This window comes from Sebastes umbrosus, chromosome 12 (assembly GCF_015220745.1).
Source record: "Sebastes umbrosus isolate fSebUmb1 chromosome 12, fSebUmb1.pri, whole genome shotgun sequence".
NCBI classification, from domain to species: domain Eukaryota; kingdom Metazoa; phylum Chordata; class Actinopteri; order Perciformes; family Sebastidae; genus Sebastes; species Sebastes umbrosus.
This window is the reverse complement of record NC_051280.1, coordinates 25,665,265-25,679,319: the sequence shown is the minus strand read 5'-3', so window position 1 is coordinate 25,679,319 and position 14,055 is coordinate 25,665,265. Positions and strand designations below refer to the sequence as shown.

At 38.7% G+C, this 14,055-nt stretch overlaps 1 protein-coding gene and 1 long non-coding RNA gene across 12 annotated transcripts in view; one reads left to right on the top strand and one right to left on the bottom strand.

Annotated features, from left to right (window-relative positions):
• LOC119498544 overlaps nucleotides 1-14,055 on the top strand; it is a 192,966-nt gene that overhangs the window by 171,632 nt on the left and 7,279 nt on the right. For both annotated transcript variants that reach the window (XR_005209127.1, XR_005209126.1), the window contains exon 5: nucleotides 12,375-12,499. This is a non-coding gene — a long non-coding RNA (uncharacterized LOC119498544). The remainder of the gene's footprint in view (nucleotides 1-12,374; nucleotides 12,500-14,055) is intronic.
• tnk2b (tyrosine kinase, non-receptor, 2b) overlaps nucleotides 9,188-14,055 on the bottom strand; it is a 64,744-nt gene continuing 59,876 nt past the window's right edge. For all 10 annotated transcript variants that reach the window (XM_037787484.1, XM_037787480.1, XM_037787488.1 and 7 more), the window contains 2 exons: nucleotides 13,753-13,883; nucleotides 9,188-11,835 (listed from right to left, as the gene is read on the bottom strand). In XM_037787484.1, the coding sequence (XP_037643412.1) occupies nucleotides 11,829-11,835; nucleotides 13,753-13,883 (138 nt within the window). In that variant the 3' untranslated portion in view covers nucleotides 9,188-11,828. The remainder of the gene's footprint in view (nucleotides 11,836-13,752; nucleotides 13,884-14,055) is intronic.

Sequence of the window (14,055 nt, the reverse complement as noted above, 5' to 3'; positions counted from 1 at the left end):
CAGCTCTACCTGTCCGTCCCACCAGATAACCCTATTGTCTGTACACGGGTCTCAGCCTTTCTCAAAATGTATGATGGGATGCCACCTGCAACTCAATCCATCACTAAACTCCTCTGAACTCTTGGCGATCCCTGCCAGTCCTCCTGTTCAGCACAACATTAGTATCCAGCTCAGTGCTGCCCTAATCTGACCCTAATCTGAGAAGCCGTCATTGAAAACTGTTTGGAAAAGGGCAGCCACTTTTCAAAAAATACTTGGCAGATGATTGGATGAACCATCTGTCAATCAGACTAATGAAAGCGAAACTAATTGAAGGTGAAAACATCGCCCTAATTAAAACGTTCGGTGTCAGTCTTTGCTCTTCTTTCAATACTCTCCAGTTCTGATAGTTCTTGTGACATCGCAACAATCTAGTTGCAGTGCGAAGTTAGCACGCACAGTGAAAGCTCTGCAAATGGTACAAAATGCGACAGCACCTCTGATCTTTAACTGGCTAAAAACAGCTCATGTCACGTTACTTTTCATTACTCTCCACTGGCTCCCTGTCACTGCTCTCATTAAGTTCTGGCCTTCCTACACAGTAGCCTCTAGCACAGCACCTACCTACCTGAACCCCCCATTCAGGTTTATGAGCCTTCTTATTCTCTACAATCTGCAAATGAATGACTGGTCCTACCGTCACTGTGAGGCAGGAAATCTCAATCTAAACTCTTCTTTTGTTTGTATGACCTTACTCAATTTTACCAGCAGAATCGCTCTCTGTCTTCAACAATCACTTGAAGACCTTCTTCTTCCGGGAGTACCTATTCATTTTGCTTTCTCTTTCAGAAATGTCTTCTTTCTATGCAATTTACGTTACTTCATACACCTTCAGCCTTGTGGCACTTGTGTCTGGAGGAACATTGAACTGAATTTTTCACTTATTCTTGAATGCGTCTCCTTCGTGTACTGTGGCTTGGTTTGTACCTCATTTGTACATCGCTTTAGAAAAAAAGCTAATGAATAAATGTAATGTAAATGTAACATCATGCCTCAGATTACTGCAGGTCCAGTTGACTCCAGTTTATCCGCTATTGACCTCCTCTACTACTGCCTGTTGTCTCCATACTGTAACCTCCGAAGTCCTTCATCACATTCCATTCCTCTTCAATTCCCCAGTCATCTCTCCAATCCTTCACTGCCTTCTTGGTGCTACTAGGCTCTACTGCGCCTCCTCCCATCTCCATTTCTTGAATATGGCACACTTTAAGTGGTGTGCAGCTTTTTTTTTTCTTGTCCTTACACAAATGACAATGCTATTATTACTGTTTTTGTCTCTTTTATTTACTATTGATACATGTCTTAACTATATATGACCTAGGATTTACAATTGGGGAAATTGTTTTTCTTTATTTTTTAAATCAGGCCTTGAGCAGCCAGAAATGGCTTTTTGATGTCCCCAAAATGTTTGGCAATACACCACCACTACCATTAAGACATTTTCTCTAAAGTGAATGTTCTCTGGCTATTTGTCAAAGAATGAGTCAGAGAAAATGTAATTGTATATAATGGAGTCTAGTGGGAGGCAATTTTGCAGTAGAAAAGGTTGTCAATAATGCAATAATGTGAAAAAGGTTGGACCCATATGAACTTTACAGCCTCCTTATATTAAAGCTGCAGTAGGCAGAATGTTTTTGGTATCATTGGGCAAAACATCCATAATAACCTTTCAGCATATTGTAATTCAAGTGCTCTGAGAGATAACTAGACTTCTGCACCTCCTCATGGTTCTGTTTTTAAGCTTTAAAAAATCGAGTCTAGCCCGTGACGGGAGACTTTGGCCAATCACAGGTCAGAGAGAGAGCGTTTCTATTGGCTGTTCATTCAACAGAGGCAGCTGTCAATCACTCGCGAACTCCGAACTGATCGCGCTGATCAAATATGAATGAATATTCTGTTACTGTAATGCCTATTTTTCGCCTCAAATGTTTTCAGAAACATCTTGTAGTGTACTGTTTAGCTGTAAAATGTGAAAAAAATGAGGAGAGAAATAAGCATTACAGTAACAGAATATTGATTCATATTTGATCAGCGCTGCCTAGTTTTATCGTTTGATCGGAGTTTGCGAGTGATTGACAGCTGCTCAGAGATGGCAAACTCCAGCTCGGCTCTGATTGGTTGTTTTCCTCCGGTCTGTGAAATCTTGCAGATACCATTCGGAGCACCGAAGGGCACAGAGACACATGATTTTTAACAAACAGAGAGAAAATTGTGTTTTTTTTATCTTGTAGCTATGGTAGGGTAATAACATCACACTCCTTATAGTCTTCCTTTGTCTTAAGCCACTACTATTGCACATAATATACGTGCACCTGTTCTGTTCAATATGTCTGTGTATCGGCACTTCCAGCAATCCAATTACATCCCTGAGTGGAGGTTGGCAGAGGGAGCATGCACATAATGTGCCAATATAGCAGTCAGAAAGTCATTCATAAGCCCAATAACCGCCCGGCTATCTAAACATTTCACAGCTGGCGCTCACACGTTCGCGTGTCACTATGTCAAATGATAGGACATGCTCCACAGCCGCTCAGTATATATGATTACATCATGTAATGTTTTAAGGCCTTATGGGAGATTCATTTCGGTATGAGTTAACATTCTGGGTTGCAACGAGAGGGTTTGGACACCACGTATTGAAGCAAGGTAATGAATAGTTTAAAGAGGTGGAGTTTAAAGAGGGAGTTCAATGGTTCCTAAGTTATTTCTATATTAACCTACAACTACTAAACACAAAGTTAAAAGTTACACAAAGACAAAGTTAGCCACTAGTTTGTGAACATAGCGGACTACTTAGCAGCTAGAGCCAGATATTTCCCTCAGGAGTTAAAGAAAAACCCAGAGCTAAAAGAGAGTGAACTACGAACTACGACTACGAATGAATGCTAATGCTGCCACGTATCTGCTAAGCAGCTGTTTGCGAACATGTTAGCCATATCAACTTAAATAGGTGAGAGCATGTCAGTGTTTATGCTGCCTCCAAGTGGTAAAAAAATATGAATGTAACTTTAAACGCTCCATAATTTGCTATTATCATGTATCGGCTTTCAGTAGAGTACTTTAATGATGATGAGATCATACTATGTTACTAAATTGATTGATGATTTGAGCATAATTGTTATGCTAAATGCAGTACCTGTGAGGGTTTCTGGACAATATTTGTCATTGTTTTGTGTTGTTAATTGATTTCCAATAATAAATATAAACATACATTTGCATAAAGCAAGCATATTTGTCCACTCCCATGTTGATAAGAGTATTAAATACTTGACAAATCTCCATTTAATGTACATTTTGAACAGATAAAAAATTCTGATTAATCATAGACAATCATGTGATTAATCCCAATTAAATGATTGATTGACAGCCCTAATTATATCACATTTTACATGTTATTTTATTACAGTGATTATTCATACTGATAGAGGCAGAGAGAGAGTGAGATAGAGGTAGAGAAGGAGAGATTAAGGGGGAAAAAGACATGGATCTTCATGTAGTGATCATCAATCCATCCCTCCCTTTTGTGATATTTTTCTTCTCTTTCTCCTGTCTGACTTTTCAAAAGCGTCACCCTGTCATCCTTCTCTTTCCCCCCTCCATCGCACACTGAAGGTTTGTGCCTGTGCTGTAGGCTCAGCTCCGAGTTAAAGTTTCAACTCGGAACAACAAAGGAGATGGCGAGCAAGGAAAAAAGACAGTCTTGGGGGAAAAATATACTTTCCTTAAAGAAGAAAAAAAGAAAGAAAAAAGAGAGGGAGAAAGAGAGAAATCATATTCTATAAAGCCAACTGTAGACACAAACACGCATATATAAATATATATGCCGGGTGATTTCTTTTCCAGACTGCACTAGGTACACTCTTATCTGCTCCTCTGCACTTCCTTGGCAGCTCTCTTCTTGCCTTTTGCTTTATCTCTCTCCTCTCTGCATTTGCCCTCTTCTGTTTGGTGAAAACCACAATAAGTTCTCTGGGGATTCCGGTGAGCCCTCTGCTCTAATGCCCAAAACAACTGGAACAACAGACATTAATAATTTGCCCTGGGACTGAGTAATGATACTGTACACACAAACACACCACTAAGATGAATGGAGGGCCTACTGGGTCTCTCATTAGTACGCAGAGGTTCCTCGGGTCCAACAGTAAAGCAGGATGTGTGTGTGTAAAGAAAAGAAAGATGGTGAGTGATGGCAGATCGGAGAAATAGATAGTGATAGTGTGTGACTGAAGGTTCAGCAGTTCTTTGCCATCTTTTCTTTCTTTTTTTTTCCTATTTTATTATGCAATAAAGTTTTATGTTTTATCGACGCGAAGACATTTTTCATCATTAGGATTCCAGTCGTATCATCAATAAACAGATTAGTCTGTGATGTGCACATTTAGGTCCTAACACGTCAGAAACAATTTATGAACTGTGAACCATAAAGCGCTCGGTGTTGTGTTGACATGAATATACAATATGGTGGTCAATTAATATTTGTGCTGCGAGGATCAATACGGTCGACACATGCAAGGTCTGAATTCTAATTTCTCAGGGGGATCAAGGCCGGACTTTGTCGCAACGTCGATGATCACAAACACAAATGGCCTAATTGATTTAGATCGATCTGTCACATCATACGCACACAAAGGCCATGACGGCTGCTGGAAGGAGAGGACATCTAATTACTTATAAAGTTACTGATGTGTAACACAATCCACTGCACAGCTGGTTATATGTGCACATTTATGGTTAACAATGATTTTCATGACCGTTTTATCAGACGATTATTATTTTTATTTAAATTATTAATAGTTTAGTATACAACATGTCTAAAAATAGTGAAAAATAAGTCTTCAATTTCAAATTCCTAAAATGTTAAATTTACAATGATAAACATCAACATAGAAAAACAGCAAATCCTGGTTTAAGAGGCTGAAATCAACAAATGTCATTTTGAGTCACCCTATTGGAAAGGCTCCAGGAATGGCACCGTTGTTTGGTTAGTTCACCTCTCTGGTCTAGAGTGAAATATCTCGACAAATATCAGATAAGTTGCTGCTACTGACTTTGGTGTCCTTTTGACTTTTTGTTAAGCTCCACCATAGGGTCAAATTTTTCACTTACGTAGTGAAATATCTTGACATCTACTCGATGGATTGACACAAAATTTGGTACAGATTGTTTCATGCTTCCCATACAATGAATCTCACTGACTTGAGTGATGACTTTTCCTTTAGCGTCACCAGCGGGTTGATATAATGATATAATGACATAATGTATGTCATAAAAAAGTCATAGTGAAGTCATAAAAAAAGATAAGGCTGTCAAAGTTAACGCGATAATAACACCACTTAACACCACTAATTTCTCAAACGCATAAACCCAATCGATCTTTCGGAGGTTGTAGCTCAGTTTTAAAGCTAGAGTGAAGATACTGACATCATATGAAACTAGAAAACATAAGGAATCCATTGGTTCAACCATGTCCTACTACATGTCATACTAACTTGTTGCAAAGGAGGCTAAATAACGCTCCAAACTTACACTTAATTTTATATATTTTGATAATGCCACCCCACAATTCCTTGAGGCTGCAAGTTCTAAACCAACGCAGCATTCTGCCGTTCATAAAAACCATTACCAATATGCTTATCTTGCATATTATTTTCATTGGTAATGAAGTGATATTTTTCACGGGTTGTCCAAGTTATGTCAGATAATCCTTTATTATATGTTGATAGAGTGTTTTACAGCAGCAGAAGAACCTGCTGTATCTCTTTCACAAACTGCAGGTGAAGCAGCTCGTCACAGAAAGACCTATTTAGGCACGAGGGGGAGAAGTAGCGTCTTTTGTAGTCCATCTTCAGGACATTGTAGTTTCACCGAGGCCGACCTGCGTCACTAACATCCGCCGCCATCGCATCATAATTACGGAGCCTAGTGAAGTGCAGTCTCTCAACACCACGGTTGTCTTTTCCTAAATCTTTATGAATTCTCCTTCACATCTTTTCTTGACCTCCTGACGAAAAGGGGTTAGGAAAAGACAATGGGAGGTAATTTTTTTGACTTTTCCACCGCAGACACAATCACTACCTGTAGAGGGAGTCGGCAATGCCTGTTGAAGGAGGTAAGGACGCGGGTCATGGGGTGCAGGGTTTGACACATGCGCAGTTTAACTGGAGCTGCGGTTTGTGCGTAAAATGTGGTGTGCGAGTGCAGACCACGCACCATGCGTTGATGACGCGTTGACATCTCCTCTTTTCACCCTCCTGTGTGCAGACGGAACCTGTCCAAAGTGACACAGGTGTTTCCAATCATCACTTAGTTACTCACGTGGAGAATGTTTGCAGTCAACGTCCAGGTGAACCCAGGTGGCTCAGGTGTGGTTGTTCCTTCTCTAAAATACGAGGCACGTTCCCAAAAGACATTAAAAATAGTCAATGGAAATATACATCGCATGGACATTGCAACGGGAGAAAATCCCAAGGTAAGTTTCATCCTTTTTTTTTTAAAACGTTGAAAGTTCTGTTGTAGCAGTGTGTGGTCATGTTTACAAGTTACACATAACACCATTGACAAGTCCATAAGAACTTTAGACTGTAGTCACTGCTGAAAACTGTTCTTAAAAACAAATTAAATCCACGTCCTTTATCTGGTTAAAATAGATAGTTAAAACCCACCAAAATGTAGTGTCATTAAAAAAAGCATATAGTATGTAATAAAAGGCATAAATAAGTAATAATATAGTATGCCATGAAAAGGCATAACTAATCATAAAAGGGTATGTCATAAAAATGTCAGTCATAATGTAGTATATCATAAAAAGGTGATAAAATATCACATTAAAACATGTCATGAAAAAGTCATAGTATAGTATGTCGGCATAACAGCATCAAGGACTGTAGCCAACTTATTTTTAAATGCATTGAGGAGACTGTCAATTGAGGAGGGAGATGTATTCTGGTAACTGGCAATATGTGCTAAGAAGTTTGAGGTCATTTTAAGGAGTAAGAAAACTGAGTTTTTTTACCACTTGCTCTATAGAAGTTGGTAATATGTGCAAGCATAAAAGAAAATACACAATGGTGGTCTGAGAGAGCCAAGTCAACAACAGAAGAAACATTTATGTTCAGCCCATATGGAATTACTAGGTCCAAAGTGTGACCTAAGTTATGAGTTGGCTCATGAACATGTTGTTCAAAATCCACACACTAATACATTTAAAAATTCCTTCTCTTTATCTGTTTATGTATGTTAAAATCACCATTGAATTTGAAGTATCATATTTAGTGTGGATGCATTTCAAATTCTGAGAATTCAACCAAAAAAAGAGATAGAGATACATAGTTTTGATGGTCTGATTATTACTGACAACATTGTCGGCTGACAGTTAAAAGTTACTGCATGTTCCAAAGCCAAATGTCTCTACCCTTTAGAGTTTCAGTAAGTATTGCAGCTGTTCTCTACCTTTCCTACCTTCTCTACAGGAATGGGAGAACACATCATTTGCGGGACAGGCTTCTTTAAGTGTTGCTGATGCATCCACACCCAACCAGGTTTCCATGAGGAATAGACAGTCTAGCTTGTTGTTTGCAGGTCGTTTATAGAAAATGATTTGTTGGATAATGGCCTTACATTAAAAACAGCCATATTTATGTTAGTTATGATTGCATATGGATTATGTCTTTATCTGCGATTTCAGGAGGCTGTGTTTTGAGATTGTTCATGATGGGCTGTTCGGTCTGTTTTTCAGACGAGGCAGACGTACATTTATATTAGAGTAGTCTATTCATCACCGGGCTTAAAATGGTAAGATTCATTAAAATAATGAACAAAAATTCTTAGGAGAAGAACAACTAAAATCTATTGAGGCAACACTGTGCCTCTCAGTTAAGGCTGCTGAGAGACACAATCCATACCTGTAGAGGAAGTGGGAGTTAAAGGAACCTGGTGCGGAAAGTGCCAAAGTGGCATCAGTTAGTCACTCACGTGGAGAATGTTTGCGGTCAACGTCCGTGACCCCAGGTGGCTCGGGTGTTTATTGCCGGTGTTGTTTGCTCTTCCCTCAGACCCAGGTCTTCTGTGTGTGTGTGGAGAGGAGCAAGCCTGGGCAACGTTAGGCTGTTGGTCGTGAGCCAGAATCAGAGGCAGACTTTTTTTTCGACATGTTATGCTATTACTTTTTAATGTTTTTCGACATACTATACTATGACTTTTTTTTAACATACTATATTATGATTTTTTTTGACATGCTATACTATGACCTTTTTTGCCATTTTTCGACAAGCTATACAATGAATTTCTATTCAACATGCTATACTGTGAAAAATTCCATGAAAGAAAGTCATAGTATAGTATGTCAAAAAAAACATAGTATAGTATGTCGAAAGAAAGTCATAGTATACTATGTCGAAAAATTTCATGAAAAATAGTCATAGTATAGTATGTCGAAAAGTTTCATGAAAAATAGTCATAGTATAGTATGTCGAAAAGTTTCATGAAAAAAAGTCATAGTACAGTATGTCGAAAAGTTTCATGAAAAAAAGTAATATAGTATGTCGAAAACTTTAATGAAAAAGAGTCATAGTAAAATGTCATGGTCTAGTATGTCGACAAGTTTTATGAAAGTCATAATATAGTATGTCGAAAAATTTCATGAAAAAAAGTCATATAGTATGTTGAAAACTTTTATGAAAAAAAGTCATAGTAAAGTATGTCGAAAAAGTTCATGAAAAAAGTCAAGTTTGTCGAAAAAGTTCATGAAAAAAAGTCATAGTATAGTATGTCGACAAGTTCTATTAAAGTCATAGTATAGTATGACAAAAATCTTAATGAAAAAAAGTCATAGTATAGTATTTCGAAAAAATGTCATGAAAGAAAGTCATAGTATGTCGAAAAAAAACATAGTATAGTTTGTTGAAAAATGTTATGGAAAAAAGTCATGTCGAAAAAAAAATCACAAAAGTCACGGTATAGTATGTCGAAAAAAAACCCATCATAGTATAGCATGTTGGAAAAAAAGTAATTGTAGTATGTCGAAAACAAAGTCATAGTATAGTATTTTTGAAAAAAGTTGATCAAAAAAAAGTTAAGTCAGTATTATATGTAATACATAAAAAATAACTAGGATGACAGAAACAAATATTAATAAACATAAGAAAAGAGGTAAAAAATAATTAATTCTTTAATAAAAAATACATTTATAAATTCGGCAGCATGAACTCTTGAACATTTCCATCAACCCAGGAAGGGAGAAACAATGAAAAAGGCATTTCATACAAATGAAGAGGAAAATGGCAAGTTGGAAAAACAGCAAAAAACAATATGAATGACTAAAAATAGCACACCGTTTCTAAAGAAACTGATCTGGCAAACAAAGACTAAACAGAGGTTTTTCTAACATCAGAGTCTCAACACCACAACGGGATAATGTTGCTTTGGGTTGATCATAACACCACAAGGTTCACTTCAGTCCTTCAATACAACTACAGCAGCTTGGTAAAAAGTCAAACAACACATGAACAGACTGTGGAGGCAGCCCTCATGAAGTTGTCCTTACGCAATTTGTTAACAATCAGCTTTACCACAACACAGTGTTTAAGGACAACTTCATCGTACTCTGGGGAGGAAAACTGAGTCACCAAACACTCGTACTGAAAACAGTGTTTTCTGTGCATTCAATTACTAGGATACATCATGACGTCTTTTTACACATCTGGATGGCACTGATGGATGGACAGACTGGGAGGTTACAGGTTCTACAGCAGCCTTATTGCACACAGGAGTTAGCTTGTTATCCAAAATCAGTCCTGTACATCCTTAAGAACTATATTCCAAATTCAAAGCATCCTAATTTGACCAGGCTTGTTGGTTACATTTTAGCCTTATCAGGTTTTGCCATTCGAAGCTTCTTCCCAAACAGATTGTGCTCAGACCTGTCACATACTGGGGTTTTTTTGTGGACATATGGAGGGGCAAAGCCAGTGTCTCCATGTGGACAACCATTTATATTGTAATTTAAATAGTTGGGTACCAGTTGGCAAAGAGTTTTGTTTTTTCTATAGCACCAAAGGATAATGTGTTGACCATAAAATGCCTGTAAAGCAGAACGTTTTTCGACACAGAAAAGTGAATTTTAGAAGCATGTGAAATGCCTTTTATTTCCCTTCCTTTTAGTGGAGTCCTCACATACTAAGTGCATCTAACAGGCCCAAAAGGTTTCTATGTTCATTGCCGAGGGCTCTACTGTGACAATGCCCAGTCAGAAAAATGTATTGTAGTGCCCAGCAGCGAGTTCACACAGAGCTGACACGTCCTCCCGTTTTTAAATTATTGCCCCCCAAAGCTGCTGACCAAAATATCACAGTTGAGGTTTTAAGTGATGATTATGGGACAGGATCTGTGCCTTGGGGTAAATTTCACAGCGTTGCTGTTATTAGCTGCCAACGTAGTCTGCAGAAAATACCCAGCTGGCAGGAGTTTTCAGCTGAGGCGCAGGAGTTATGTCTGCAGAGGGAAGGAATAAGGAAAGACTATATGTGGTAGAAAGAAGCGCCCGCTGACTGTGTGGGCTTTTTGTTCTGAAGCCACATAGTCGTAATCAGTGTTTAACTCAAGGAAAGACGCATTTAAATAATTAATAAAATGGCTTGCCCAGTAACAGACATAACAGTCTTCTCTTGGCTCTGAGCATTGTGTTCAAAATATATTAAAATATCAATATGTTGTAAACAAACATAAATGTCTCTTTTAAAAAGAGTATATTGCGTATACTCTTTTAATATATATTAAACAGTTTTGTGGCTCTTTGAAAGAAGTGAATCTTCTATTTCCATTAATTGTTTAGATTCTGGTCAACAGTGGGCTGGTTTCACATTTGACGACTAGCAGCACTGCGTCAATACTAAATTATTATTATGCAAATTCTTGAGGATATGAGCTTTTATTTATTGCAGAGAAGTCTAAATGTTTGTTTTGCAGTAGTATTTTTTCTGCACATTTTTCCTCGACTCCAGTCTTTCAGCAGCAAATAGTTTTCATAATCATATCCACACCCCTCTTTATAATTGTAAATGGTCCAATTAGTTTTGTATTTTGCTGTGCTTTTACCTGGTAGAGGTCAAATCTGTATACACTATACAGTGTTTTGGGTAAATCCTGACACTGTTCACTAAATTAGGTACTAGTTCTTGGCATTGTCTGACAAAAAGGTCCATACTTTACCATTTTTTTATTTTAAGAAGTGCCACTGTGTATATTGTGCTATTTAACCCATTTTGGCCTCTTCAGATTCACTTTCAAACTGGCTTTTAAATGACATTAACAAAAAGAGCAGTGTAATAGTGACAGTGAGGATACCAGTAAGTGGATCTGACACAGTCTGGTAACACCCAGGATCTGTGACTCTATAGGGAACAAGTTAGGGTGACACATTTCAGGCAGATCAAATGAAATTGAACTGAAGTACAGTGTCATTTTTGTGTCTGAACAACTTAGAAAAGGTCATAGATGGCTGTCTACAATAATAAGTGCAACAATCACATTTCTTTCAGACCAAAGTCTTCTTCTTTAACCCCAGGCTAAATTCCTTTGTCCATGTTAAGTATGAATGGAGCCATATTAAAGTTTGGTATTTTGTGCTAGTTCAGTGAAAATGTGCTCGACTCTTCTATAGTTCAATAACAGTCTTTTGATTTAGAGGTGTGTCTGAAGCATCAAAATGGGAAGGGGCAAAGGCAGATTCAACCTCTGGTGATGTTTTACTGAGGATGAAGTTCCAATCAGAGCTCGGCAGCTTGAGATCTCTGTCACCGTCTGCAAATATAAAGAAGCTTCATATCAGATTGAGGAAATCATGAGATGAAATGCAAAATCCTCCTAAATTAACTTGAATGATATTTACATTGCCGTACGAGAGAGACTTCCACACTCGAGGCTTTGAATGTGAGATGCACAATCGGGCTGCTCGATTATGGCAAAAATCATAATCACGATTATTTATTACTCATGGACTTTGTAAACATCATGCATTTAGAAAGAACATTTTGTATCCTACATTTTAAAGTTAAAGGATAACTTCGGTATTTTTCATTTTCCCATGTTTTTGTGACTAATTGGGACGACACTTTTTGAAACTGGTCCAGTATTGAGGGAGGACGCTGCAGCCGCCAAACAAGCTGTAATGTAATCATTTGGGGCAACCTGGTACCGTCATTTTACGTCCACTATAAGTGCTTGTTTTTCCACTGACAGGCTCAGATTGTTATAATAAGTGTCTGACAACATTATGGAAAGGACTCCTGAGAAATAAAACATTTTTCTTAACTTTCGCTTTCTGTTTGTCTTTGTGTCAGGTGACTTGTTGCCAGAAGAGACAACGGTGGAAACGTGAGTGAGAGTTGGAGAGAGGAGTGGCACGGGACATCGGCTTTGTCTCCGAGCGAGACACGCCACAACAACGGACCGGATCAAGCGAAAGGTAAGAAAAACGTTTCATTTCTCTGTAAAGTCCTTTCCATAATGTTGTCAGACACTTATAATAACAATCTGAGCTTTTCAGTGGAAAAAACAAGCACTTTTAGTGGACGTAAACTCACCATACCAGGTTGCCCCAAATGATTACATTACAGCTTGTTTAGCGGCTGCCGTCTGCAGCGTTCTCCCTCAATACTGAACCAATTTCAGAAAGTGTTGTCCCCATTAGTCACTTAGACACAAAAACATGGGAAAATAGGGTCCAGGTTGTCCGTCGGGAGCAGGGCGCCTAGTCCCACCGTGCAGGGAGAGAGGGTGCACTGAGCACTCAGCGGCGAGGGGTGCCGTAATGCGCCACCTTTACCCCGGGCCTTTCCAAACCGACATAGAGCCAGTCGTGGCGCACCACCAATATGATACGCCCGTCAAGGGTCAGCTAGCCCCGGAGAGAGTTCCCATGAGGGGACCCTCCCACACCGAGCAGCCGTCCCTGACCCGCCAAGCGAGCCAAAAGCGCATCGCTGTAAAGTAAAGGGGTGCGCTGGATTTATAACACAAGACAAAACGAGAGTGTCATTGTGAAACGGAATGTGGTACAATAATCTATTCATGTTGATTATCTTGTTTTCATAAATCGTTGAAAGCCGTAATTGAAATTTGATTAATTGCCCAGCCCTAATACACAATTGTTCAAGTATTAAAAAGCATTTCATAATACATTTTATATACATTATCCTATAGATAAGATCAACAAAGCAGAAAACTTTCTCCGTCTAGCTGCCAAATCTGATTCTTAGCCTCATTAACGAGCACACCATCATTGCATCATACTGCTGCCTGTCTCCCTGCTGTTAACTTTTTCAGTTAACTTCATATTTGGAGGAGGGAAAATCTCCAGCAGTTAAGACCAGCTAGGAAGTAGATTTTAATGATATGTTTTCCAAAGACAGATGTGACAAAGTTGACCTGATGCCGTAATGTGCAGCAAGGTCACAAATGACTGAATTCAATTTCTAGAAACGTGCTCAATGAACATTACTGTCACAATGACAGACAAGACGCTACGGATGCAAGACTAAAGGTCTGGACCAAGTTTTAAATGTAGATTAGAAGCTCTGGGTGCCATATGAAGTGACAACGCTAAAGTGTTAAATAAGTTGGATGGATGATTAGTCATTGCTGGCCAGTAATAGAGAGTACAACCTATTAAACATTATAATAGAGTCTGTGTGGGGATTCATGATGAGGATACAGTACCTCTGTCTTGTTGTGGATCCATAGTTGTCCAACATATGAGTGCTGGCCACCTCCAGGTTCCAGTCACACATCTCCAGCAGCTTTAGACACTCCGGCCTGCTCCTCAGACCCAAACAGAACAACTGCTCCACCTGTAGAGATGAAAACAATCGGTCAAAGAAGCCAGGAGTAGGAAGACATGGGACAATAAAGCAGGGTCACACGGTCAGGTACTGTTTCAGAAAAGAATTCATCTTTTTACTTCTTCATGCGAGTGTGATTGCAGCACCAATGAGCACTTTGTAAAATTATTTCAGTCTTAGT